Raw genomic sequence first — 27,752 nt, forward strand, 5'->3', positions numbered from 1 at the left:
GAAGTCCCAACATAAGTGAAACCGCAGATGTGTCAACACATCTAAGCATGTGTTTTCATATTAAATGACCCCAAAAAGAAGAAAGTATCCTTGACAGAGCTGAGGGAGAAAGCTGTGATAGTCCAATGGTTTCTGCCTTTATCCTGCCTAGTCTCAAGTGAGCCAAACTTCATAACAAACTGTGACCTACCCAAGAGTATGCTAATACAAGATCACCCCCTGGCAACTACCAACTCTCTATGCCACATGGAAACCAGCAAGCCCCAAAACAAGACCCTGCTTTCTCACGTATGCAGATGAAAAGAAAACCATGTCTCTAAGCCAGTGACCCAGCGTAAGCAAAGTGGATTTTTGTTTGGTTTTCCAGGATCCGTGGCTATAACAATCTCTTGTCCCCAGGTGTTAGATATGAGTTCTATGGTTCAAAACCTCTCCATTGGGAGTGTTGACTGTAAGGGCCAGGTGCTGCCTGTTTAGATTGTAAAGGTCAGGACCCTGGAGGGGTAGAGTGTAAGTCTAAAGCAGGTGGGCACTGGTGAGTGGGTGGGGAACCTTTAGGGTTGATACGCAAAAGCTAGGATGCTATGGTGCCTTGATTGGCCCCATCAAGGGCTGAGGGGAATCTGTGTTTGTCTCAACTGGCCCCCAATGAGGCTTTAGGGGATTTAGGGGAAGGCACAAGTTGTGCCTGTCTCGACTGTCCCCAGCGAGATGTAGGAGTGTTGCTCACCATCCCCACCACCCCTTCTCGCCGGTCCCTGAAAGAAGGGTGATTAGGGAATGCTGTGGGAGTTGGTGCTCAGCAACCCTTGTAAGAGGGTTAGATAGAAGCTGTCTTTCCTTTAGAAAAGTAAATCAAAGAACCTGTGCTGGCTGGCCATCCTGGGTATGCTACGGTGCTTGCTCATACAAAAGGCCCTGACCCCAGATACCACATAGGATACTCACAGAAGTACCTAATGGCACAGTGGAGAGAGCATGGGCTGAGCTCATATCTAACCTCAGACACTTCCTAGCACAGTAGTTACTTTACCTCTCTTTGCCTCAGTTTTCCCAACTAAGAGTGGGAATAACAATAGTGATGGAATCCTAACAGAGCTGCCCCAGCCTCAATATTCTAACTTCATTATAGGCCCACTGTACCTACCTAGCCCCTCCTCCACCATCAGCGATCCAAGTTATGCCTCACTGCTCACTAGAACAATAGGTACACCCCTGAACTCTTAGTTCCCACAGAAACAGCAGGCATGTGCATGTGATGGGAATCCAGCTACTGCCCCCAGACCCATTCCATATTTGAACAGGTGTGTTCTTGTACTCAAACTACAATCACATACCCATCTTGACCAGATAGAAGCACAATAGCTAGACAACTGGAGGGCAGCATGGCCACCAAACTGTGGAAGGGGCCCACTCTACGATAGTGCCTGCACAGTTCCACTGAGGCTAGGACCCCTCCTCCATTACCTAATCCTTTAACAAACTCCTCCTGCCTTTTTAATATTAATCATATTCCTGTATTCTATGTAAATTTCTGTTATGTAATTGCATCTTTACCCTATAAAAATCCATCTTGCTTTCTCTGAGGCTTCTGGTTCATCTTGGAAAGCTTCATGAGAGGCGTCAATCTCAATAAATGCCTATACTTGGATTAGAGGTGGCCTGACTCTGAATTCTTTGAGACAGTTCCACTATAACGCATCATGAAACCACAACAGTTTTTGGCCCTAGGTGGGCAGAGACTAAAACTCAGCAATAGCACCTGCCTCCCAGGGTGGTTTTGAGGGTAAAATCAGGTAATATTTGTAAGGCACTTGGAATTGTGCATGGCACACAGTAGGTACTTAACAAACGTTACTTTTCTTTCTCTTCATATAATGGAATGGGCAGCATTCTTCAGATCCTTTTGTCCTGCTGAATAGTAGTGTTTACACTCACCATCAATATACTGTACAGCTTCAGCAGACTATAAAACCACATAGACAGAAGTGATAACCAACAACGAGGGGCACCTGCCACCTGATGAAAGGGCAGTCACTTCACGAGTAGATTCACGATTAGAACTTAATGCTGGCAGATCATAGCAATAACAGCAGCAACAACGCTGACCTTTATAGAGCACTTTACAGTTTGCAAATGAGAAGCAGCATGGCATGGTAGGTGAAGCTCCAGCCTTGGAGCCCCCAAAATCTGGGATGACGTCTTGCCTCTGACCAATACTGACTTTATAATTCACTTAGCTTTTCAGTACTTGAGGTGACTAAGTTTCAGATAAAGTGCTCACTTGCATTGGTGTAAAGATTTTTCTTCATCAAAGACATTTCACTAAAACAGTGAAATCTCTCTCTCTGTCTTAAGTCTGCAGAATATTTGACCTGCTTTATTGTTGTGGAGTCTCCAACCAACTCTGCAAGGTAGGTACTACAGGTATTATCATTCCTATTTTATAAATAAGGAAACAGAGTACTGGACAGGCTAAATGACTTATCCAGGCTTACAGAGCTAATAAGTGGCAGCGGTGAGCTTTAAGCCTCAATCTTCCTGAATCTAACTCCAAAACTCTGGTTATGGTCAAGCAATTTGAGGAGCTGAAAATGCTTGATCTACTCAGCTTGGAACACCCTCAGTGATACCAGGGCAATGCTTAAGGCGCTGATAGAGGGCATACAACTAATCAGGCTGCACAGCCACAAGCAGGAGGCTATTGTGGGGAGTTCCAAAAACTTTCCCATAGCCTCCAGTTTGTGAAACACTAATGTGAAATGACTTATGAAGAAAGCATGCATGATGACATACTTTTCTGACTACAGGATCATGGGTGTAGAGCTTTGTAAGCCAAGGCTCCAACAACACAACACACCCTGACAGCAGGAATGGATCTTGGGTGTCATCTTTCCTTGGCATCATTCCCACCAGTGGGATACAAGCAAAAAGAATGCAAGCTAAGCCCCATGAAAAACATCTGTAAACAAATTAGCTAAAATATACCTTAACTTTAGCATCTTGATCCTCTGTCCAAAGAGCTTTATATTTTTGAAACTCCAACAGTGCTTCAGCAGCTGCTTTCCTTAAAGAATTTACTGAAGAAGAAAGCAGCAGGACCAATTTAGCAATGTCTTTGTGTTCTGCAACACCAGGATAAAAATTTTTGAGCTTCCTTGCAGGAATGAGTTCTTCATAGGACTCTAGAAAATACATATTTCAAACAGCAAGCAAATTCTTACATTATAAACTGTTCAACCTTTAGTTTCCCTAATTAGAACATGTTAATGTTTATATTTAACATTAAGATCTTACACTTTACTTATATTCTCCAGTTCCAGTTATTTAACAACCATACATGTGATATTCTCAACATCAAATATTACCTTTTAAGAGAACGGTGTACAGTCTCTAGATCTTAAAAAAATGGAGAAATTAGAACAGCCAGACGATAACTGAAATAAAAATGATGTCTGATAGATGTCTGACAAAATAAGGAGAAGTTAATTGAACTGAGTTATTACCCTAAAAAAGACGAAGAAGTAACTCCCAACATTTTCAAATATATATCTTTCTTCCTTCCTCCGTTATAAAGCCTTCTCTGGTCATCTCAGCCCATAGTGATTGCTTCTTGCTCTAAATTCTGATAATCCGTATGGTGTGTGTGTGTGTGTGTGTGTGTGTGTGTGTGTGTGTGTGTGTGTGATTTCTTTCTCCACTTAGGCTATGCGCTTCTTGACGAAAGTTTCCAAAACACTTTCCTTGCAGCAAAACAGGACAGTATGATGATCTAAGCCTAAAATCAAAGATGCTAATGCCTAGAATGAAATGAAGCTGACAATAAACACGGAGGACACGAAGGAGTTTTTAAACGTTCTGTGGAAGACGAGATGCAGATCACAGGATGGAATGATGACAGTGAAAAGACTCCTCAATTCTTATTTTCCTTCTGTTTCCACTATCAAATGGAATGAGAATTCTAGACCCTTTAATACTCACTGGAGTATCAAAACTGATTCAAACTAATTCCAGCATTTCCAAAATTCTAGCAGGATGGTGCAAGTAACAAGCTGGGATGAATAAATACATACTTCAACCATCATTGCAGAATTGTATACATCTCCATTACCCCTCACTGAAGAAGAGGAAAGGACAGACATTGAAGAGACAGACAGGCAGCTGTGTTGTACCCAGAAGGGTAGAGCAGACCATTGGCACTGCCTCTCTTTCCCCTCCTGGAAGCTTATATCAGTGCTTGCCTTCACCACTGGCAAGAAAAAGAGTCCAATCTGGACGGTTAGCATTTTCCGTATGCATACGAAGTTCTGAACCAGCAACCAGGCAAGAGACCTTATCTTCACCATGTGGTAAGTAGAAGAAAAACATCAACAAATGCCTCTGAAGTGGAGAGCCAGGTCTCTCCATTCCACATTATCACGAACTCCCAGAAACAGGTTCACCAAATGTCCATGCTCTCTGGTCTTAGGCCTTGATTTGACAGTTCCTCCTATCCCTCTCAGAGCCTGACCTCAAGTTGTTAAGAATTTTTATCAATGACTTTGATAAAGGAAAAAGTGACATGTGTATCAAATTTTCAGATGACACGAAGCTGGGAAGGAGGGTTCAAAAAGATCTTGACAGACTAGAGCACCAACTGAATAATAGTAATGGCTAACATTTACGTAGCACTTACTATGTGAGAGGTAAGAACTTTACAATCATTACCTGATTTGATCTTCACAACACCTCTGGGAAGCAGCTTCTGAGGACACTGAGGCAAACAGAGGTTAAGTGATTTGAGCAGAGTCATATAGCTAGTAATTGTCTGTGGCCATATTTGAACTCTGGTCTTCCTGATTCCAGGCCCAGTGCTCTATGCACTGCGTTGCCCTATACTTATTAAAGATAAAATCAAATAGGTATAAATGTAAAGTCTTATAACTTGGGTTCAAAAATTTCAAAAATTAATTTCATGTGTACAACATGGGGAAGGTATAGTAAGGTAACAATTGTTCTGAAAAAAAATCTCAGGTTTGCTTTTGTTTTTTTAAGTAGACTGTAGACTCAATGTGAATTAGCAAGTTGATATTGCATTTGAAAAAGGTAATGCCATCTTGGGCTACGTTAAGAATAGTTTTCAGCAAAAAGAGCACCCATCAATTGAAGAATGACTGAACAAATCATAATATATGAATGTAATACAATACTACTGCACCATATGAAACAATGAAAGAGATAATTTCAGAGAAACCTAAGAAGACTTTTATGAACTGATACAGAATGAAGTGATCAGAACAAGACAAACACAATAATATTAAAAAGGAAAACCACTGTGAAAGACTGTAATCAAATGCAATGACCAATAATGACTCCAGAAGACTAAGTACGAAGCATACTATTACCCACCTCATGACACAAGGGTGATGGACTCTAGGCACGAACAAGACTTATATTTGGGATTATGGTAGATACAAGAATTTGTTTTGCTTGACTGTGTCTACATGCTACAAGGATTATGGCTTTTCTTTATATGGAGGCAGGATAAATAAATTAGAACAAAACAAAAGATATCAATAAAAATAAGATAATTTTTAAAAATAAATGAAATATTAGTGACCCTTCTAACAACAACAAAGAAGAAGAGTTTCCAGGAAGAATGAAGTGATAGACACTCTGCACTTTGCCCTCATCAGGCTGGATCCAGAATATTGTGTTCATTACTGGGTAGCACAATATAAGAAAGATATTGATAAAGTGGAGTGCATCCAGTGGGGCAACCAGGATGCTGAATGGCCTTGAGTTCATGCTAGAAGAAGACCGGGAGAAAAGAGGAATAGCCTTCTTCAAGTATCTGAAGGTCTGGCATGTTTAAGAGAGGTTAGATTTGTTTGGTTTGTCTCTAGAAAGCAGAAACAAGAGCAAGCACACGCAGTGGTAGCAACAAAAAGGCAAATTTTAGCTTGATATCAGGAAAAAAAAACTTCCTAACAATCAGCAATGTTCAAAAGTAGAATGGGGCTATGTCATAAAATAGTGGGTTTCCCCTTCACTGAGAAGTCTTCAAGAAGCAGTTGGATGACAACTTATTGATAGCATTACAGAGAATATTCTAAGTCAGACGTAGGTTGCCCTGGGCTCTGGCTGTTCTGGTTTCTTCAAACTCTGAGAGGCATATTTCTTTAATTTTCCTCTTTCTACTACAATATGTTGCTTTAGTAAAGATTAAGATGCAACATTATATATTGATTTGTTTTTTATTTTGATTCCACCTTCCCAAGTGAAATTGTCTACAATGTTTACAAATTTTTTGTCTTTTATTCTTAAAGACTGTTTTCTTTCTTACGCTTCTTTTATTCAATTCTTTCCTCAGAAGATTTAAATCTCATATCATGATTATGAAGGGAAGCTCTCAAAGATGTGTAAAAAAAAGAGAGAGATCATTGCTTTAGCCCTAGAAAAATGCCCAGGAGAGCTTACCCAATTCTAGATTACCTTCACATCACGAGAGCAGAAAAAAGAAAAGTTCCTTCATTTTTGCATAGGGAAACCATGAATTTAGTCTTATTTAAAGCACTATGGTCTAAACAGATGAGTTCACCAGATGAGATATATGCTAATTAATACTAGGCATAGTTCTAAGACTGGTTTTAACTTTTCATCTATGCTTTTAAACCCAGAGACAAATAAAATGAAAGTCCTTCTCCATAAATTCATGTTTGGATTTGCAGAACACGCAATATCCATTTTAAATATGTAATTTAACAAAGTAATAAAGTGATAAGTCACTTTAAGCCTACATAGCATATTTTAAAAGTGTTTTCCTAATTATCTCTCCTATAGTCAATCAATGTGATGGACTACAGCTATGATCTCTTGAAGTCTTTTCCAGTTTGGAGGTTCTATAATTCTATTACTTGATTATATGATCACATTTTGTTGTTGTAGTTAAAAATATAAAAGTATAGAGATCTTGTATTTTAACATTATAAATGTAAAGTTAACTTTCTTCCATTTTATCCACTTCCCCAAGCTACCTTGTGTTGATACTATTGACTTCACATGCCGCACTTGCTGCTGTCCCCAGTGGGCTACTCCTCTACTCACTTCTAGGGTTAACTGGATCATACGATTGATGGCTTGCTGAATGTCATCCAGACTAGGAACCATTACCTACATGAAATAAAAGCACTAATTTGTGTCCTGTTGTGACTAATTATATGTGTTCAAAGGTCTTTATCCTGAAGGCCAACAATAGAGCCTTGTCTATCTGAGGCGGCTGGGTGGGGTAGCTGGTAGAGCAATTGACATGGAGTCAGGAAGACTTTGCAAATCCTGCTCCAAACACTTAATCAGCTACATGGGCTTGGGCAAGACCTCATCTGTAAAGTGGTATAGCAAGCACCTCCCCGGGTTGTTGTGAAAATAAAATTCCCCATTTTAAGGATGAAGAAACTAAGGCAAACAGAGGTTAAGTGATTTGCTTGCAAACTGAACTGAATAGTGCTATCACAAAATACAAATCGACCTACCCAATTACTCCTTTCAAGATTCACAGATCCCACCACCACACTTTGTGATATCATGAAGGGCCTACTCCTTACAGTCTTAAATTTTCATAAATTTTCATAAAATTTCATAAATGCCAAAATGAAGAATTGAGCTTAGTTATGCCAATTCATTAACTGCTGAATGAATTTCTGCAGTTAAATTACAAGTTGCTTCCAGAATTATTTGTTCCCCATTGGCATATTCATGAAGTAACTGTTCACTCTTAAGAGATTTATTCAAATTGAGACATGAAATCTGATTAAAAATATTTTCATTTTAAATGATTTAAAATGTTATGTTCCTAAGGAAGAATTTTGTAAGCTATAAAATCCTTAATGCTATGCTATATTTCCTTCTTAAAAATTCTTAAAAGTGAAAAGTAAGTATTTGGGAATCCTTTACAAGAATGAGAGAGGGGTAATATTCACATCTCTTCTTCCTTCCCACTGCCTGCACTTGCCCTTTTTCTGATTTTTTTTTTGTTTTTTGGTACTTTGTTCATTCATGTAGCAAGAGAGATTGCTCCACTGATACCCTTAGGGTGTGGGCAGTGTGGTTTCCCTTTGGTAAACTTATAGAAGGAAATGGATGAGAGTGCTCAGGAGGGGTAGGCATGACTGAACTATGATCTTTATCAGTAGAAAGCATTCCCTCCAATGTGGGTATTCCATACTGATGAAATTCCAGATCAGTCTGACTACTGGAAATTGTAATGTGGAGGGAGTATACTTTGAGGGCTTCAATGGTTTTTATTTAGATGGATGACATGTTTGAAGTAGGGAGCAGAAAAGGATCTTGATGGCAGAACAAAAGCAGTTATTTCACATCCCTTCTCCTGCACCTCCTGCACGCCCAGGGCTTAGCACAATGCATTACATACAGATTCTTAATAAATGCTTGTTGAATAGAAAAAGCATTCAATTAAAATTTTAAACTATCAAGTGATCCTTATAGGGCTTAAATGAAGGTCACATATGCTACTATATAGAACTTATTATAACCAAAGAAAGATAGAATTGCTTATATGGGCAACCCACCAGAACAGGGAAATTGTTTTGTTATGCTTTTTTACAATGGTATTTGTAGAAATGAGACATAACCTGCCACAAACACCAGAATTAATGCAAGAGTTGTTTGTGTTCTTCAATTTGAAGAATGGAAATGCATTAATTAAACAATGGGAGGTAGTTAATATTCACCTTTAGTAAGTCTAATACTAGCATTCTGTAAAGCAGCAAATCAAATGCTGAAATATGTGAAAATTAGTTCTAATGTAAGTAAGAAAATAATAAACATCTTCACCCTTAAATGTTGAGGAATATTTAATAAGAAAGGTAAGAAATGCAAGAAAGGTGCATACAACCTATAAAAATCACTATCCTTTAAATCAATAGTTCTTAAAGAATGGGGTTCGGGTTCTCATGGGCATCTATAAGACCCTTTCAGGTGTCTAATGAAATCAAAATTATTTTCACAATAATACTTAAGATTTTTCATTTCTAATACTGTAAATATTGATAGGTACAACCCATATAAACAAAAGCCCTTTGGAGAGTCCTCAATAATTTTTTAAGAGTGTCAAGGATTCCTGAGATCAAGAAATTTAAAAACCACTGCTTTAATTTAATGTTCACTCTATCCATTTTGCTTCTTAAATGCTATGTAAACATCATCTTAAGATTCTGAATATCAAATGCAACTTACCACATTAGGAATAGCAAGATGTACTTCAGTTTGTACAAAAGAAATAACCTCTTCAGATTTTTTTCGCCCGTAAGTGCTGTAATTAAGATGGAAATTTATACATAATCAAGAATCTTTATACTCCCTCTTAAGCTAACTTATACAGTTTTGGATACTACTAAAATTTCAATTCTAAGAATAATATTTTTAAAAATACCAAATTATTTTGAAGAAAAAATATACAATCATAAAATTAAGAAACAAAAAATTTCATGCCCATCCTCTTATAAGTGCACATACTTTGAAATGTTTTTATTTTGCTTACATGCCCAAGAACAGTCAACAAAATTTCAAAAGAAAGAAATGTTCATACTGAGATTTGAGTGAGTACGAAGCAAAAATCAGTAAAACATTAAAAACAACTTCCATTTATATATACATATAGGCATGCATTTATATATGTATGTGTGTATATATGTATGTGTATGTACAGTGTGTGTATGTATGTATGTATTCCACTGATTGGTATTGATTTGCTGTTGTTGTTGTTGCTGTTGGAGATAGGCCTAAGGGTCTAAGGACTAGAATTTTCTGCAAAATTAGATGAGAGGAAATCAAGAATTGTTGAGTCCCATCTTTCTGTTGGCTTCCCACCAATTATCAGTAAGTAATAAGGACAGGTTTATTTCAAAGAATTCAAAGCCTCCCCATCTGTGTTTGTTCAAATCCTGCCCAGTTCTCTTCAAATTAGAATAGCTCATTTCCATACAGCATTTTATAAACCATGAAGCTTATTCCTTACATTAATCCTGCTATATGTGAATGGACAAAAATAAAATATAAATATAAATCTTTTATTCTGATATTTAAACCAAGTCTAATTGACACTTAACTTTCTATTGAATGAATTAGTGAACTAACAGCAAGTAAGACTTTTCTTCCATCCTTGGGATGTTTCATACTAAAATAAGACTTTTTAAAAATGTGTAAAATATAAACAACACCATATCTTCCATTATCTAAAATTTCTAATTTATGAATATGTACTGCACTCTGAACATCATGTACCTATTATGGATTCTATGATTTCTATAGTTCTGGATTTTCTGTTTATTTTCAAAGCACAAATTTAAACAAAAAATTATGTAACTTGTTTGTACATTTTGTCTAAAGTGCTAAAGATCACTTAAGAATTTAAAAATATAAATATAACTAATTGATTTTGGCTGCTACATATGTGATTCTATGATTTTTAAAGTGTCAACTATTACTAAGTTTATACAGTGTTAACTATTACTAAATAAATTGTAAATATTTTCAACTTACCTCGTAACAAATATTCTTTTTTTCATAGTATCCAAAGATAACCTTGTAGCCTTCTGAAGACTGTCTAGTAATTGGTGACTAAAAAACGCATAGATTTCTTTACATTCCTGAAATAAGCAATGCATTACATACTACACCCAGAACAATGAAAATCAATTTTCTCAAAATAAAAATCTAATACAGTAATAAAAATGACATATAGAGAATGAGATAATGAAAATAAACTAATTAGTCACTTTATATGAAATGAAATTTAACTCTTAAACTCCCTTTCTATTTTTCATTATACCACACTCACTTATCATTAGGATAAATCAATTGCCAAAATTATTCATAAAACTCTAGTGAGGGACGCTAGGAACTCTTTCAATCCAATGTTCTCATTTTCTAAAGGAAGAAAATGAGACTTCAAAGAGTCAAATGGCATACCTACCTTCCCACACCTAGTGACTGAGCACAGAGCAGAATCCAAAACCATAACTCCTGATAGTTCAATGTTTTTTTCCAGTGAACCACGATCCTTTCCTCTTGAAATTCTGAAGTACAGATCTACACTTTTCCAGGACTCAAACCAAGTACGGAAGCACAGCAAGTGGAACATCCCAATCCTTCCTATCTAGCCCATAAGGGACTCCAGAAGTAGTAGCAGTAGCAGTGATAGTGGTAATAGTGGTGGCAGTGGCAGTGGCAGTGGTAGTATAAGTAGAGGTGGTGGTGGTAGTAATAGTGAACATTTATATAGCACTTTAAGGTTTGAAAAGTGCTTTAAAATATCTCATTTGATCCTCACAATGACCCTGGGAGACAGGTCCTATTATTATCCCTGTTTTAAAGCTGAGGCAGACAGACGTTAAGTGAATTGCTCATGGTCACATAGCTAAGTGTCTGAGGCTGGATTTGAACTCAGGTCTTCTTGATAGCAGGACCAGTTCTTAATCCACTGTGCCAACCAGATGTCACTATTAATCCATATTTTCTGCCCCTTTGTTGAATTATGTGATAGCTTTCAGATAACTGTAACTGCCAAAGGCAGAATATTCCTTTAAAGAAGGAATATTATTATTATTTATTTTATTTATTTACTTATATTTGTTTGTATTATCATTATTTAACATATTTAATAATTATAATGGTTATTATAATTTCTAGAACAAAATTTTGTATGAACATGTTCTTGGTATTATATGCAAAATAATCATCATAAACAATTTTAATATACCCAACTTTATTTCTAAGGTCTCTTCCAGCTCTCAAGAAACTTTCAAGAATGTATCTAATGTGTAATATGAGGTCATTATATGTGCTTGTATTATATAGCGCTATAAACACAAATGTTGTCAATAATTGAAATAAAATAAAAAAAATTCTGTAATTAGCACCAATGATTTCTCTGACCTTCTATAATTCTCTGCCCAGTCATAATAAGGCTATCCACAACACAAGTTTCTATTACTATGTTACATAAGGATCAGCTAAATCTAGCTCTTGTTTAACCACAGAGATTCATCCTGGTCAAGAGTTTAGGGCCTTCACAAGACTGGAGTGAACTGCCCAGGTCTTCCTGCACTGGAGCTGGGATCATCTTTCAATCAAGAAGTTGTCCTGCATGAGACCTGGCAAGAATGAAGCCACCTCTTCTTTGGCAAGCTCATCCTGGAAAAGTATTGGTTAGTCCATCTCTGAACTGATCACAGCTAAATGAAATCTATGCCATAGAAGGTACTAACATGGACCACCACTGAGCCGTCCCCTCCATTCTAGAATGTGTCAGTTTATAGGTCTTCAAAGGTATAATGAAGTTAGACTATAAGTGTCTCTGTCTTTCTCAATGAGACGTTCCTCTGTTGTGAATGAGGTCAGTCATTTTGACGGGGAGCAGAGCAAGTATACAACCTTTGCCTCACTGCTAAGTAGGTTTGGGGCCAAGAGCTTCTAATACAGTTGTTTTTGAACTACTGCGGTACACTAAAATTCTTAAGGGGACTCTGGATTGGGAGAAGCCAAAGATGGTCTGAGCTCCTTTCTGGAAGAGGTTGCAGGGCAAAAATAATTATAGCTCCTATTTATAGACACTAAGGTTTAAAAAATGCTTTATAGACAGTCCATTATCTACTTGATCCTCACAAAATTGACTCTGAAGTAGGTACTATCATTATTTTTGCCTTACAGATAAAGAAACCGATATTCAGAGAAGTTAAGCAATGTGTCCAGGGTTACACAGGGAATGAATGTCCAAAGCAGGACTGTGGAAACCAGGTCTTCCAGATTCTGAGTTGTGCTCTTTCTACTATGCAGAAAGAGAAGGGGAAGGAGTTTTCACAAATATTCCTGTCCAGCACGGGCACTGCTATCACCTAACAGGAGAGGAAACAAGATTTTGAATCGCAGTTTTTGGGAGGAAATTCATTCCTAATAGTGGGGCTGAGTATGGGAGGGCAAGTGGTGTTACCCCTGGTTGCCCTTTGTTGAGGCAGAAACTAAATGAGCAGTACTGAGGAAGGAGCAGACTCAGGAGGACTGACAAAGTCCAAGGCATAGTTTGTATCAGGAGATGGACTTCTAACAATGTAGGAAGAAAGCAAGAGTGAGAAATTTTAAGAAGGAATCTGATCACAGGCATTAACAAATTAACTCAATAAGGGTCCAGGATTGGAAGATGGCTGAAATGGGTCCTGTGAAATTAGCAGCAATACAGGGATACTCCGAATGTTCGTAGAATATTTGACTGGATCACTTTTAAATCATGTTTTGCCTACACACAACTGGGCCATAAAATATCACTTGCAAAAAGCCTACCTATTCCCTTCTCTAGCTACCAAAAGATGCCCTCAGTACAGTTTCATATGTTCAATAGGCAGTTAGAGATGCAAAACTGGAGGCTGAGAAAGAGGTTAGAGTTGGATAAGCAGATCTGGGAATCACCAGCATAGTGATAATCATTGAAACCACGGGAGTTGATTAGATCATCAAATGACATATTATAGAGGGAAAAGAGAAGAGGGCTCAAGACAGAGTGTTGAGGGAAACTCAGGATTAGTAGGCATGACCTGGATGAAGATCCAATATGAGAGACTGAGACGGAATAGAATAATTGGTAGAATTTGGATAAAGAATCAGGATAAAGCAGTGTCATGGAAACCTGGAGAAAAAGAAGAGTATCAAGGAGAAAAGGACAATAGACAGTGCAGAGAGATCAAGAAGGATGGGAATTGAAAAAAGGCTTATAACAGTTCACAATTAAGGGATCATCATTAACTTTTGAGAGAGTGGTTTCAGTTAAATGAGGCTGAAAGTCAGACTACAAAGAGTTAAAAAGTTAACAAGAGAGTGAAAGAAAGGAAGTGGAGGCACCTAGTATGATAGCCTTCTCAAGGAGTTTAGCCACACAGGTTACAAAGGTTACAAAGATACAGGATGATGGCAGGAATGGATGGATAAGAGGGAGGGGTTTTCGAAAATGGGAGGCACAGGTATGTTTGTAGACAGTAGGGAAAGCAGACAGCAGATAGGGTGCAACTGAAAATTAGTGAAGGAGAAGGGCTGATAAAAGTGGCAATTTGCTGGAGGAGATGAGATGGGACGGGATCAGGTGTGTCGGTAGAGGTGTTTATCTTACCAAGGAGAAAGGCCTTTTCATGTGAAACAGGTGAAGGAGATAGTGACAGAAGGCATTTGAATGATATGAAATGAGAAACAGAAAACATCAGTAGTTATTTCTATTTGTAAATATACATCATAAACATCAGTAGTTATTTATTTATATTCATTCCCCTTCTTTTGGTAATAATGTCTGAGTTTCTTCTAAGACATTGGTATCTTCCTTTCTTTCAAATATACTGAGAACTAATACAATACCTCAATACCCTCAAAATTTTGTTGCCTCCGGCACTGACCTCCTTCTATGTATACTTGGTCTGGTCCAGCTGCTCTTCTCAATGACCACCACCTACTCTCAGACTTCAATGGAGACAGCCCTGAGCCCAATAGCCTAGGAATAGTAATGACACCCAGACCACACCGTCCCTGCTTCCAGTCTATGCCCCATGGCTATAGCGGAACAACCCTGTGGGGAAGGGGCCCACCATCTCCATGAATAATACCTGTCAAACAACTGTCACCAACAGAGTGGACAAGGCACCCTGAGAGACAGGAGGTGGTATATGCTATATGTCATACACCAACTTGACCACTATATCCTTTCAAATCCAGTACCCTGAGCCCAAGAACTCCAGAAATAGTACCACACAATGCCTCCTTTGTCCTACTCTGCACCCCCCCACCCCTTCCAAGCACACTCTGCTTAAAGCCAGGAATAAACTCTTGTGAAGACAGAGCCTGGCTATCACATCTGCAAGTGATGTGGCCCCTGATTTGTTAGAAGCCACAGATACTGACAATCTATAGAAGAAAACTCTTGCTGTCAAAGTCCTTGGCATTATCAAATGGTTCAACATCAAAAATGGACATGGTTTTATTAATGGAGATGACATTAAAGAAAATCCCTTTTCATCTGCACCCTAACAGGACCTTTCCAACTTGACTTAAAATGAAAACAACCTCAATATGTTTTTTTTATTCCTATTAGAACATAAGCTCTTTGAGAGCAAAGTCTATCTTGTCATTCTATTTATATCCTCAGCATAGGACTTTGTACACTGTAAGCATTAATGCTTTTTCATTCATTAATTCAATTTTTGTTTTCTGCCATTTCTATTCCTTCATGTAGTTTGCTGGAACCCACTTTCATTGATGGAGAAAAGAGTTGGTCAACTGTAGCTATTTCTTGACTCTTTTTGTACCCTTCTTTATGGAAATTACTATACATCAGTTAAATGTCTTTAGGAAATGGTGATATTAGTGCTAATGTCTGTTCCTTTTTCCATTTCTCATATTTCACCAACAAAAACTGAAGAACTCGTGTTCCCATAAAAACTGAAAGTGTTTTTTTTGGTTTTTTTGGTTTTTTTTTAGACCAAAGAATAAATCTTTATCACCTTTCAGTCAGCTAACAAACATTTTGGTGCTTACTATGCACTGTGCTAAGTACAAAAACGCAGTCTCTGCTCTCAAGGAGATCACATTCTAATAAGGGAGATAACATGCTAACAACAATATGTGCAGAAAATATATATGGGGTTTTGTTTTCCTTGCCTTCTCAATGGGTGGCTGCGGGGTGGGGAGAGGGAGAGAATTTGGAACTGAAAATAAAATAATATTGAGTCAAAAATATGCCCAGGGAAAATTCACGAAGAATTTTTAAAGCACCTACTAGGTGCCCAGTCCTGTGCTAAGTGTCATGAAGGAAACAAAAGGAGTAGAGGGCACAGTTTCTGCTCTCAGGGTGGTTTCAACTAGTGGGAGAGGTAAAGACTCACACAGAAGAACAAAGAACAACACGTGGTCTGGTGCTGGTTTACGAAGAGAAGGGTATTTTAGAGAGAGGTTTTGTTTTTTTTTTCTTGCTTTTTTTTTGCATGCAAAAACTTTTTTTTGTTTTTGAACATCTGTTTTTAAAACTTTGAGTTCCAAATTCTCTCCCTTCTTCCCTTTCCACCCACCCCCCCTAAGAAGTCAAGCAATTCAACATAGGCCACATGTGTATCATTAGTATAACCCTTCCACAATACTCATGTTATGAAAGACTAACTATATTTTGCTCCTTCCTAACCTATCCCCCTTTATTGAATTTTCTCCCTTGACCCTGTCCCCTTTCAAAAGTGTTTGTTTTTGATTACCTCCACTCCCATCTGCCCTCCCTTCTATCATCCCCCCTTTTTTATCTTCTTCCTCCTTCTTTCCTGTGGGGTAAGATACCCAATTGAGTATGTATGTTATTACCTCCTCAGGTCAAATCTGATGAAAGCAAGATTCACTCATTCCCCCTCACCTGCCTTCTCTTCTCTTCCTACAGAACTGCTTTTTCTTGCCACTTTTATGTGAGATGATTTACCCCATTCTATCTCTCCCTATCTCCCTCTCTCAATATACTCCTCTCTCAATAGCCTTAATTTTATTTCTTTTAGACATCTTCTCTTCATCTTCAACTCACCCTGTGCCCTCTCCCTCTCTCTCTCTCTTCTCTCTCTCTCTCTCTCTCTCTCTCTCTCTCTCTGTATATATATATATATATATATATATATATATATGTATGTATGCATATATGTATGTATGTATACACATACATATATACATACATACACATTCACTTATACATATATATACATAAACATATATATATGTACATATATCTATGCATATTCCCTTCAGCTACCCTAATACTGAGGTCTCATGAATCATACACATCATCTATCCATGTAGGAATGTAAACAAAACAGTTCAACTTTAGTAAGTCCCTTGCAATTTCTTTTTCTTCTTCTTTTTCTTGGTTACCTTTTCATGCTTCTCTTGATTCTTGTGTTTGAAAGTCAAATTTTCTATTCAACTCTGGTCTTTTCACTGAGAAAGCCTGAAAGTCCTCTATTTTATTTAAAGTCCATATTTTGCCTTGGAGCATGATAATCAGTTTTGCTGGGTAGGTGATTCTTGGTTTTAATCCTAGCTCCATTGACCTCCTGAATATCATATTCCAAGCCCTTTGATCTCTTAATGTAGAAGCTGCTAGATCTTGGGTTATTCTGATTGTGTTTCCACAATACTCAAATTGTTTCTTTCTGGCTGCTTGCAATATTTTCTCCTCAATCTGGGAGCTCTGGAATTTGGCGACCATATTCCTAGGAGATTTCTTTTTGGGATCTATTTGAGGAAGCAATCTGCGGATTCTTTCAACTTCTATTTTGCCCTGTGGCTCTAGAATATCAGGGCAGTTCTCTTTGATAATTTCTTGAAAGATGATATCTAGGCTCTTTTTTTGATCATGACTTTCAGGTAGTCCAATAGTTTTTAAATTATCTCTCCTGGATCTATTTTCCAGGTCAGTGTTTTTTCCAAGGAGATATTTCACATTGTCTTCCATTTTTTCATTCATTTGGTTCTGTTTTATATTATCTTGATTTCTCATAAAGTCACTAGCTTCCACTTGCTCCAATCTAATTTTTAAGGTGTTAGTTTCTTCAGTGATCTTTTGGACCTCCTTTTCCATTTGGCTAATTCTGCCTTTCAAGGCATTCTTCTCCTCATTGGCTTTTTGAAGCTCTTTTGCCATTTGAGTTAGTCTATTTTTTAAGGTGTTTACTTCAGTATATTTTTCAGTATTTTTTTGCATCTCCTTTAGCGAGTCATTGACTTGTTTTTCATGGTTTTCTCGCATCCTTCTCATTTCTCTTCCCAATTTTTCCTCTACTTCTGTAACTTGCTTTTCCAAATACTTTTTGAGCTCTTCCATGGCCTGAGACCAGTTCATGTTTTTCTTGGAGGCTTTTACTGTAGGCTCTTTGACTTTGTTGACTTCTTCTGGCTGTATGTTTTGGTCTTCTTTGTCACCAAAGAATGCAAAGTCTGAGACTGAATCTGGGTGTGTTTTCGCTGCTTGGCCATATTCCCAGCCAACTAACCTGACCCTTGAGTTTTTTAGTGGGGTATGACTGCTTGTAGACTAAAGAGTTCTATGTTCCATGCTTGGGGGGATGCGCCAGCTCTGCCACACCAGCAAGAACCCAAGAACCCCCAACCCGGACTGGTCTTAGATCTTCAGCAGGCTCTTCACTCCTGCTCTGATCCACCACTTAATTCCTCCCACCAGGTGGGCCTGGGGCCGGAAGCAACTGCAGCTGTAGTTCTGTAGCTGCCCCACCTCCGCTGCCCACGGGGGTGGTAGCCCAACCATGAACACCTTTTTTTTTTCACTCTGTCCCCAGCAGCTTTTCCCACTAAACTTCTCTGTTGTCTTTGGTGTTTGTGGGTTGAGAAGTCTGGTAACTGCCGCAGCACACTGATTCAGGGCGCTAGGGCCTGCTCCGCCCAGCTCCTGGTGTGATTGGTCCACAAGGCCCATGCTTGGCTCTGCTCCGCTCCCAGCTCCGTGGGGGATAGACCTCACCCAGTGACCATCCAGGCTGTCCTGGGCTGGAGCCCTGCTTCCCTCTGCTATTTTGTGGGTTCTGCAGTTCTAGAATTGGTTCAGAGCCATTTTTTATAGGTTTTTGGAGGGACTCAGCGGGGAGCTCACGCTAGTCCCTGCTTTCCAGCTGCCATCTTGGCTCCACCCCCAAAACTGAAGGTGTTTTAAGACCTAACGAGTTCCACCCCAGAAGTCAGGGAGAACAGGGTGTCCTAGGCTAACCAGGAAAAATGGTCTCTTTCATCAGGAAAATCTTTTTGAAGGAAAAAAACAAGGCCTCTGTATTCTGCTTGGCATTATAGCCCGCTCTCCTGAAATCTCTCACTTTAAACTGCCTGCCCACACCTCTCCCCAAGCCCCCAAGAGGAGGCTCAAACTGTCTGGAACAATTGAATTCTGCCCTCCCCTTCCCCCTCTACTTGTGCTGGACTTGGAGCTAGGGACATGTGAGTCTGACTCGTGCCTTAGACCCTCAGAACTTAGTTGGATGACTCTTGGAGCCTCAGTCTCGTCAAATGTAGAATGGGAACAAGAAGCGCATTTACCTCAGAGGGTGGCGAGTCTTCAAACGCTCCATAAATGCCAGGGTTGTCACTGCCATTAGCATCATTACCACAGAGACGCACTGCTAGCATCATCACTATTGTTGGCCCATTACCACAGCTTCAGCTCATCCAAGCTGCCCACACGGAATGCTCGGCTCGAGCCATTCCGGTCACCCGCAGACAGGTGAGGCTCCACGGAGCTGTCTGTCACTAAGGAGGAATCGGCTGAGTGGAGACAGGGAGGCAGGCAAGGATAATTCTGAGGTTTCAAGCATGAATGACTGGGGAGATTATAGAAATGAAGAGGAAGAAATGGGTTTTGTTTTTCAAGGGTTTCTTGTTTGTTTTGTGGGAGGAGCAGTAAGAGGAGGAACCCATTTTAGACACGGAGTTTGAGATACAAGTAGGATGCTCATATATAGATATCTAGCTGGAAATACATGAGCTGAGCTCTTAGAAGAAAGAAGGGATGGAAATACAGATAAGGATTAGTTTGCAAAGAGACAAAATGGAAACTAAGGTAGTGTCAGCAAAGAGTGTAAAGGAGACCTAACTACAGAACTCTGGTGACACACGTTTAAGGAGGAAAAGGAGAAGCTAGCCAAGGAAGCAATGAATGAGAGTTTAAGAAGTAGAAAGAGAATTATGACAGTATAGCATAACAGAAACAAATAGATGATATACTACAAAGAGGGGGATATTCATGCAAACATAGAATCACAGAAAATGAGACTCAGAAGGGATCTTAGATGTCATCTAGGCCAGCATTTGTCTTTTAAAATGTTAATGTTGTGGCCATCAAGTCTCATTTGGAGATTTCCATTAAGGGTGAACCAGCTACCTTCTGAAACAGTCCATCCTACACTGGGTCAGCTTTAATTGACTAAAAAAAAAACTTTTCATTATATTAAGCCTGAATTTTCCTCTCTGCAACTTCCACTCAATACTCCTAGTTCTGATCCCGGGAACCAAGGAAATCCTGCCTAATTTCTCTTCTATATGATAGGCCTTCAAATGGTAAAGGCTTTAAGTCCATGTCATAGGAATATTTAGCATGGAGAAGACTTATGGAAGTGGGAAGGGACACATGATAGATATCTTCAAGTATTTGAATTTCTGTCATGTAATAGAGGTTTATGACTCATAGCAATATTACTGATTTAAAGAATATTAATATTTTAGTGCTTATGTGTTAGGGCTTCCAGTCTCACCATCTTGTTCAGGAGTTCCAGTTTGTAAATGTTCTCCCTTAATTTTGTGCCTAGGACTAAATATAATACTCTAGCTGGGTTCTAAACAAACAAAACATAGGAAAATTATTATTTCCCTTGTTTTGGACACTATGCTTCAACTGACACAGCATAAGCTCATGCTACTTTTTTTGGGGGGGGCAGGGGGTCCTGTCATGTTCACACTATTTACTCATATTGAACCTGCTGCCCATCAAAGGCTGGAACAGGGCTATTGTATGAAATTCAACCCTTCTTCACCTGGACCTTTTATCTTCTAGATATCATTTGCGTTATGAATTATTACAAAAAATTAGAACTGAGACAAGGTAAAACTAAGTCCTTTTTAGCTTATTTCAAAAAAGATTTTATGTAACAAAATTCTAGTGCAATAAAATTATCTGAGGAATTCCACAAAATTTCCTATAACATGATTTCACCTGTCCACATTAGTCCCCATGTCTCCTTTATACATACTCTGTTCTCACATCCTCACTGCACAGCAGTGTACTCTATAAAGTCTTTTACTTTTATCCCTTTCACAGCCTGTTCCTACAGAGAGAAGATGATTTTCCTTAACTGTTGGGGGATGTTGGTGTTTACAAATGTGTCATATTTTGTAAACCTGTGCAGGTTTTGTTTCTTCCTTGGATAAAGAAGTCCCATTCACCCCGTTCTAAACATTTCTATTCTGTCCAAGTGGAGATCCTCTGGCATGGAGAGGAAGGCACTACTTGACATTTAGGGGCATTTCCAGTTCAATAATCTTATAATCCCATGAAACTGTGAATTTATTTATTTAGCAGTGAATACCTTTTTAAATTCATCTTCTTTTTCACTATCATCGGCTTCATTAGCTTCACTATCATCAACTTCATTCTCATCTCCTGTAGTTCCAAAAGCCACATGTTTACGTTGTTCTATAAATAAAATATTTAATAAAAATTACACAGCACAGTACTGTATATTATAAAACCAGAAGTTCCATTTTAAAATTTATGCTTACATAAGTTTTCCTATATGAGATATCCATATTATCTTAGCCATAATCATGGGTGATGGAGAAGCTCAGTCCCCACTTCTCACCACATAACTTAGAGTCTATCATAAGTTACTAGCACCATGTTCCCTCAGTCCTCACCCCAACCCAGGGACTACAGTGGGTAGCAGCCCACAGTTGCTGAGCCAAGATAAATCTAAAATATATTACTCATATTCAGTAGGTATTTAAGCCAGCTTTTTTTCAGTGCTGATATACCTTGGTCAAATCAACCAAACCTTTAGTCAAGTTAAAGTACCATGAATAAGAGAAAAGAGAGGGGGCAGCTAGGTGGCGCAGTGAGTAGAGCACCGGTCCTGGAGTCAGAAGGACCTGAGTTCAAATCCGGACTCAGACACTTGCCACATGTACTAGCTGTGTGTGACCTTGGGCAAGTCACTTAACCCCAACTGCCCTGTCAAAAACAAAAAAAGAGAGAGAGAGAGAGAGAGAGAGAGAGAGAGAGAGAGAGAGAGAGAGAGAGAAGATGAAAATTGTTAAGACTCTGATATAATTCCACTTTGGCTCTGGTGGTCTGGGGGTTTTCCTTTCTATCTTCCTTGGTGTTATTATTTGATTCTCACTGAAATGCCTTTGGGGAGAGTGGTCAGCCAAGACCATTCATAGGGGGAAGTCTTATACTGATTGGGAGATGTGACACATACTACAGGATGTCCCTAAAGTCTCAGTGCTTGAAACTGTTCTCCCTAAAGGCACAGAAGTCAGAATCATATAGTTTTTTCTAGCTCTAATAGCTTGAAACTACACTAAGACTTTGGGGACATGCTGTATATCCAAATGGGGGACCTGAGGCAAAGTTAATCTCAGAGCCCCATAGAATTCCAGTCTTTCAGAACTGAATTAAATTCCTCATCAGTGGATAAGACTACCTAGTGGTGGCCATGACAAAGTATATTTTACAGGGTGTCCCTAAAGTCTGGACACACAGGCAAAAATGCATATTTTGAAATATCTGGAATATTAACAGACCTTAGGCCCTTGACTTCTCTTTCTGGGGTAGGCTAAAGGGGAAGATGTACTCAATGAAAATCACAGATGCAACATACTTGATTGAATGCATAAAGAGTGAATGTGCTAAAATTGATGGCAAATATGGAGTTATGGCATCAAGTTCATGTGAATCTTGCAAAGCACATCAACCTTTGCATCACAAATGATGGAAATCTTATTGAAGATGTTATTTGTTAATATTTCAATTAAATAAAATGTTGCTGAAAATTTCATTCATTTCATTTCTTGAAAATATGTATTTTTGCCTATGTGTCCAGATTTTAGGAATACCCTGTATAGCTTTCATTCCACTCTTTTATGTTCTTTCTTTTAAATATCTCTTGTTAAAGTATTAATTATTATTTAAACTTTGAAAGGCACCCTAAGGGGATTTGTTAGAATTGCAGGAAAAAAATTATGTATATGATTTTTGTTATACTTTTCTGAAGTTCACGTAATCATGGTCTTATGTTTTTGCTATTTTTGGTGGACAGCTGACTAAATTAAGTGAATAATTCTTAGAAGACAAACCACTTGGTAGTACAAAATAAACATCAAAAACCCTAATTAGTTAGTTCACATATGACTTATGTTTTTTAAAAGTTCAAAATTTGAGTAAAAAATTTTTTAATTGTTTGAAAACATAAATTTAACCTCAGAGATAACACTAAAGCTCTGTAGAATGTAAATCATGACTAGAATATGGCAAGGGAAAGGTCTATCATTCAAAAGGGTACAAAACATTTAAATTTTTTTTTTATTTTTAGTTTACAACACTCAGTTGCATAAGTTTTTGAGTTCCAAATTTTCTCCCCCACCCTTTCCTACGCGCTTCCCCGCCAAGACAGCATGTAATCCAATATAGGTTCTACATGTACCTTTGCATTAAACTCATTTATACAACTGCTCTTTACAATTTACAGTTGTAAAGAAGAATTATAACAAATGAAAATGAATCATTAGAAAGAAGAAACAAAACCAAAAAGGAAGGGGAAAAAAGAGCAAATAGTTTGCCTCAGTCTCCATTCAGACTCCATAATTCTTTCTCTGGATGTGCATAGCTTTTTCCATCATGAGTCTTTGGAGCTGTCTTTGAATCTTGTATTGCTGAGAAGAGCCAAGTCTACCAAAGTTAGTCATCACAGATACCGTGTGTCTGTAATCGTGTATAATGTTCTCCTGGTTCTACTCCCCTCACTCAACATCAGATCATGTAAGTCTTTCAAAGTTATTATGAAGTCTATCTGCTCCTCATTTCTTGTACCACAATAGTATTCCATTACATTGATTTACCACAACTTGTTCAGCCAGTAAATTTGATTCCTGGCAAAACTATGAAACATTATATTAACAGGATGATTTGTGAGCATTTAGAAAAGGAAGTTGTGATCACTAAGAGTTTATCAAGAACAACCACTGCCAGCCGAACCACATTTCCTTTTTTGACAGTTACTGGATCAGCAGACCAAAGGAATGCCACATAATTAGTATGCCTGGATTACAAGAAGGTATTCTTTCTTTAGCTCTATAAAACAATCCTAGTTTAATTGCCATAGTACTGAACAAGTAAATTAGGTAAAAATACAATTTTTATTATATTGTATGGCCTACACCTAAGAAATTAATATTTCTCCAATTATCTAGGGGCATCTTCATTCCCATAAAGACAGTTTTAGTTGCATTCATATAGTCCAAACTGAAGAAAGATTTTCTAAAGTTTGTGAGGTCCTCTAGTTGCTCTTTTTGGTGATGATATTGCACTGACGGCATCAAGCCCTAGAGCATCATCACAAAGCCTCCTAAATGAAAATTACAATGAGATCCATTATCGTTCAAAATAATTTGTCTAACTCTCCATGTAGGAAAAGCTAAATGGATGAAGAATGCTTATTATCCAGACATATGTAGTTGGATGAAAAATCTATAAATCTCATATCCATCACTGACGATATGTTGGACAGGTATACAAAAGAACAATAAGCTGGGCCCACAATTAAACAGAAGGAGTAGAGCAGACTGGTTTGCCTTTGGAAAATTTTGAAGAGCTTTTACTGACCCTAAAAAGACCTAGTCTTTTATTATGACCATTTTCAAACATTTTTAGCTTGATAGAATTTGTCAAAGGCTTACCATCTTCTTTTTTTAATAAATTTATTTTTTATTTTTAGTTTACAACACTCATTTCCACAAGTTTTGGGGTTCCAAATTTTCTCTCCCTCCCACTCCTCCCCATAACCCCCCAAGATGGCATGTAATGCAATGTAGGTTCTACATATACTTCACATTGAACTTATTTACATAATAGTCCAGTTGTAATGAAGAATTATAATCAATGGAATGAATCATGAGAAAAGAGAAACAAAACCAAAAAAGAAGGAAAAAAACGAGAGCAAATAGTTTGCCTCAATCTGCATTCAGACTCCATAATTCTTTCTCTGGATGTGCACAGCTTTTTCCATCATGAGTCTTTTGGAGCTGTCTTTTAACCTTGCATTGATAAGAGGAGTCAAGGCTATCAAAGTAAGTCCTTCCAGACACCGTGTGTCTGTAGTCATGTATAATGATCTCCTGGTTCTGCTCCCCTTACTCAATATCAGTTTGTATAGGTCATTCCAGGTCATAATTAAGTCTGTTGGCTCCTTATTTCTTATAGCACGACAGTATTCCATTACATTCAAATACCACAATTTGTTTAGCCATTCCCCAATTGATGGGCATCCCCTTGATTTCCAATTCTTTGCCACCACAAAAAGAGCTGCTATAAATATTTTTGTACATACAGGTTCCTTTACCACTTGTATGATCTCTTTGGGATATAGCCCCGGAAGTGGTATTGCTGGGTCAAAGAAGAAACTAAGTTTGCAGATGATATGATGATTTACTCAGAAAACCCTAGAGAATCAAATAAAAAACTACCTGAAATGCTAAAAAAAAACTCTAGCAAAGTTGCAGTATATAAAATAAACCCACCTGAAGCCTTGGCATTCCTATATATTACTAACAAAGCCCAACGGCAAGAGACATAAAGAGAAATTCCATTTAAAGTTACTGTAGACACTATAAAATATTTGGGAGACTACCTGCTAAGCCTATATGAACACAATTATGAAACACTTTTCACATAAATAACATTAGATCTAAATAAATGGAAAAACATCAGTTGCTCATGGTTAGGCCGAGGTAATATAATAAAAATGACAATTTTACCTAAATTATTTATTCAGTGCCATACCAATCAAACTACCAAAAATTATTTTACAGAGCTTGATAAGATAACAACAAAATTTATCTGGAAGAACAAAAGATCCAAAATATCAAGGGAATTAATGAAAAGAAATGCTAGGGAAGGTGGTCTAGCCATACCAGATTTTAAACTGTACTATATATAAAGCAGCAGTCATCAAAATTACTTGGTACTGGCTACTACTTGGTGGATAAGTGGAATAGGTTGGGTCTACTACCATATTCTTAAAGAATTTGGTATCATCTCTATACCACAGAAAGAGTAGGACTTTCATAGAAGGTGAAGGAAAATATATACATAAAGCTGGAAAGCTTGGATGGTACCAGATTGTGAAGGACATTGAATGTTGGGGAAAGATATTTGATCTTTATTAAGTTAACTACTGGAAATCATGTTCTCCTCTGGAGCCTATATTTTACCCCAACAGATCACAGGTCAGGGCTTTTACCCTAGAAATTAATCTACTTGACCTACTTAGTTAAGAGTAAAAACTATTTCTCATTTCTCTAGTCAGTTTATGCAAAAGGGAGACCTGTGCCAAGGCATTTGAGACTCTAGTTTGAACCAGAGGTATTCAAAAGCTAGGCTATAAGATTACAAGATAAAGTCAAGTTTAGGCTAATTTTTTACCTTTTAAATTGCACATTGTAGCCTGAAATTTTCTAGCTAGGAAGTATTTTTTCTAATTATGCATGATTACTTAAATTGCATTATTTAGCCACATCCTCTGCATCCAGTGAAATGCTGAACAATATCCTATTCAGAGAAAAATTTCTCAAAACATTGTCTTTATGAACAAAATTGAATTCATCAGAGTTAATAGTAAATGAGGATTGACTTGCCTCATACTTTACATTACAGACCAATAACTGTACATAAAACAAATAGCCATTTATTATGAAACATCAGGACTTGCATGATGAGAGCAACAGTCATCCAGAAATAAAAATATGAAAAAGTTGTACAGTTATAGTCAAAACTACAAAACAGTGATATACTTTCTTATGGAAAGCTACAGAGAATTCATTCATTCATCAAATGCCTACTTAGGGTTTTCTCTATGCAAAGTACAGTTATGACACAGGTCCTGCTCTTAAGGAGTTTATACGGTAATGATGAGAAGGACAAATCTATAAACAAAAAAGAAAGGGTTGGACTGGATGACTTCAAAGGGCCCTTCCAGCTTTAAATCTATGATCTTCTGAAATAAGATCCTAGTGACAATAAGATAAATTGAAAGAGGAGGTCCAGAAAAAGTAACTGGAAAAATTTTAGGAAACACATAACATTCTCATCTTCTGAGATGGGGGCGGTAGTAGAAGAGGAGTGGGGAAGTTGAAGGGGGACAGGGCAGTCATGGAAAGCTACATTGCAGAGGTATAGTATGACCTGAATTGAGTCTCAAAGGAAAAGAAGGACAGCAACATATGGGGATGGAGAAGTCTATTTCAAGCATGAGCAAAATCATGAAGATGGGAAAAGACAGAATTAAACGGAAAACAGAAAACAGTCTAGTTTTATTAGAAAATGAAACACTTAAGGGAATAGCGTGAGGTAGGATGGAAGCCAGGTTATGGAAGGCTTTGTGTGCTGAGACCAAAAGTTTCTATTTTATTTGGCAGGCAGTACAAAGAAACTCAAGATTTTGAATAGGGCAGAGACCTTTCAGTAGCAGAGCATTAGAAAGATTTCTCAGGTAATGATGTGGAATGATTAAATAAAGGCTATATTGGAGGCAGGAAGACCAATTAAAAAATATTGAAATTGTATAAGAGAGAAAAAACGAAGAACTGAATTTGGATGATTGTGATGAGATTGGAAACAAAGGGCCAGATGTGAGACACATGAGAGGTAGAAAGAAAGGACTTGGGAACTGACTGGAAGTCTGGTATTAGGGAGAGAAAAGAGTAAAGGATGCCTGGGTGATTAGGAGGATGGTGGTAGCATTAATAAAAATAGAGTTTAGTGGAAGGACAGTTATAGGGAAGAAGATGACAAGTTCAATTTTAGACGTGTGCTGACAGAAGATCTAACACAAAATAGAGAACATATAAGTGAAACTCTAGAACAGGTTGGAGATGGAAATAGATAGTTAGGGATCATCTCATGGAGATCATTGAAGCCATGG

General features: G+C 37.9%; 1 protein-coding gene across 1 annotated transcript in view; it reads right to left on the reverse strand.

Annotated features, from left to right (window-relative positions):
- Positions 1-27,752, reverse strand: part of DNAH8 (dynein axonemal heavy chain 8) — a 504,073-nt gene that overhangs the window by 358,581 nt on the left and 117,740 nt on the right. Inside the window, exons 22-26 of the mRNA XM_036768363.1 lie at positions 21,144-21,250; positions 10,540-10,646; positions 9,235-9,310; positions 7,017-7,152; positions 2,989-3,185 (exon numbers count right to left, since the gene is read on the reverse strand). Of these exons, the coding sequence (XP_036624258.1) occupies positions 2,989-3,185; positions 7,017-7,152; positions 9,235-9,310; positions 10,540-10,646; positions 21,144-21,250 (623 nt within the window). The remainder of the gene's footprint in view (positions 1-2,988; positions 3,186-7,016; positions 7,153-9,234; positions 9,311-10,539; positions 10,647-21,143; positions 21,251-27,752) is intronic.

The sequence above is a fragment of the Trichosurus vulpecula genome, chromosome 7 (genome assembly GCF_011100635.1).
Source record: "Trichosurus vulpecula isolate mTriVul1 chromosome 7, mTriVul1.pri, whole genome shotgun sequence".
In the NCBI taxonomy this organism is placed as follows: Eukaryota; Metazoa; Chordata; class Mammalia; order Diprotodontia; family Phalangeridae; genus Trichosurus; species Trichosurus vulpecula.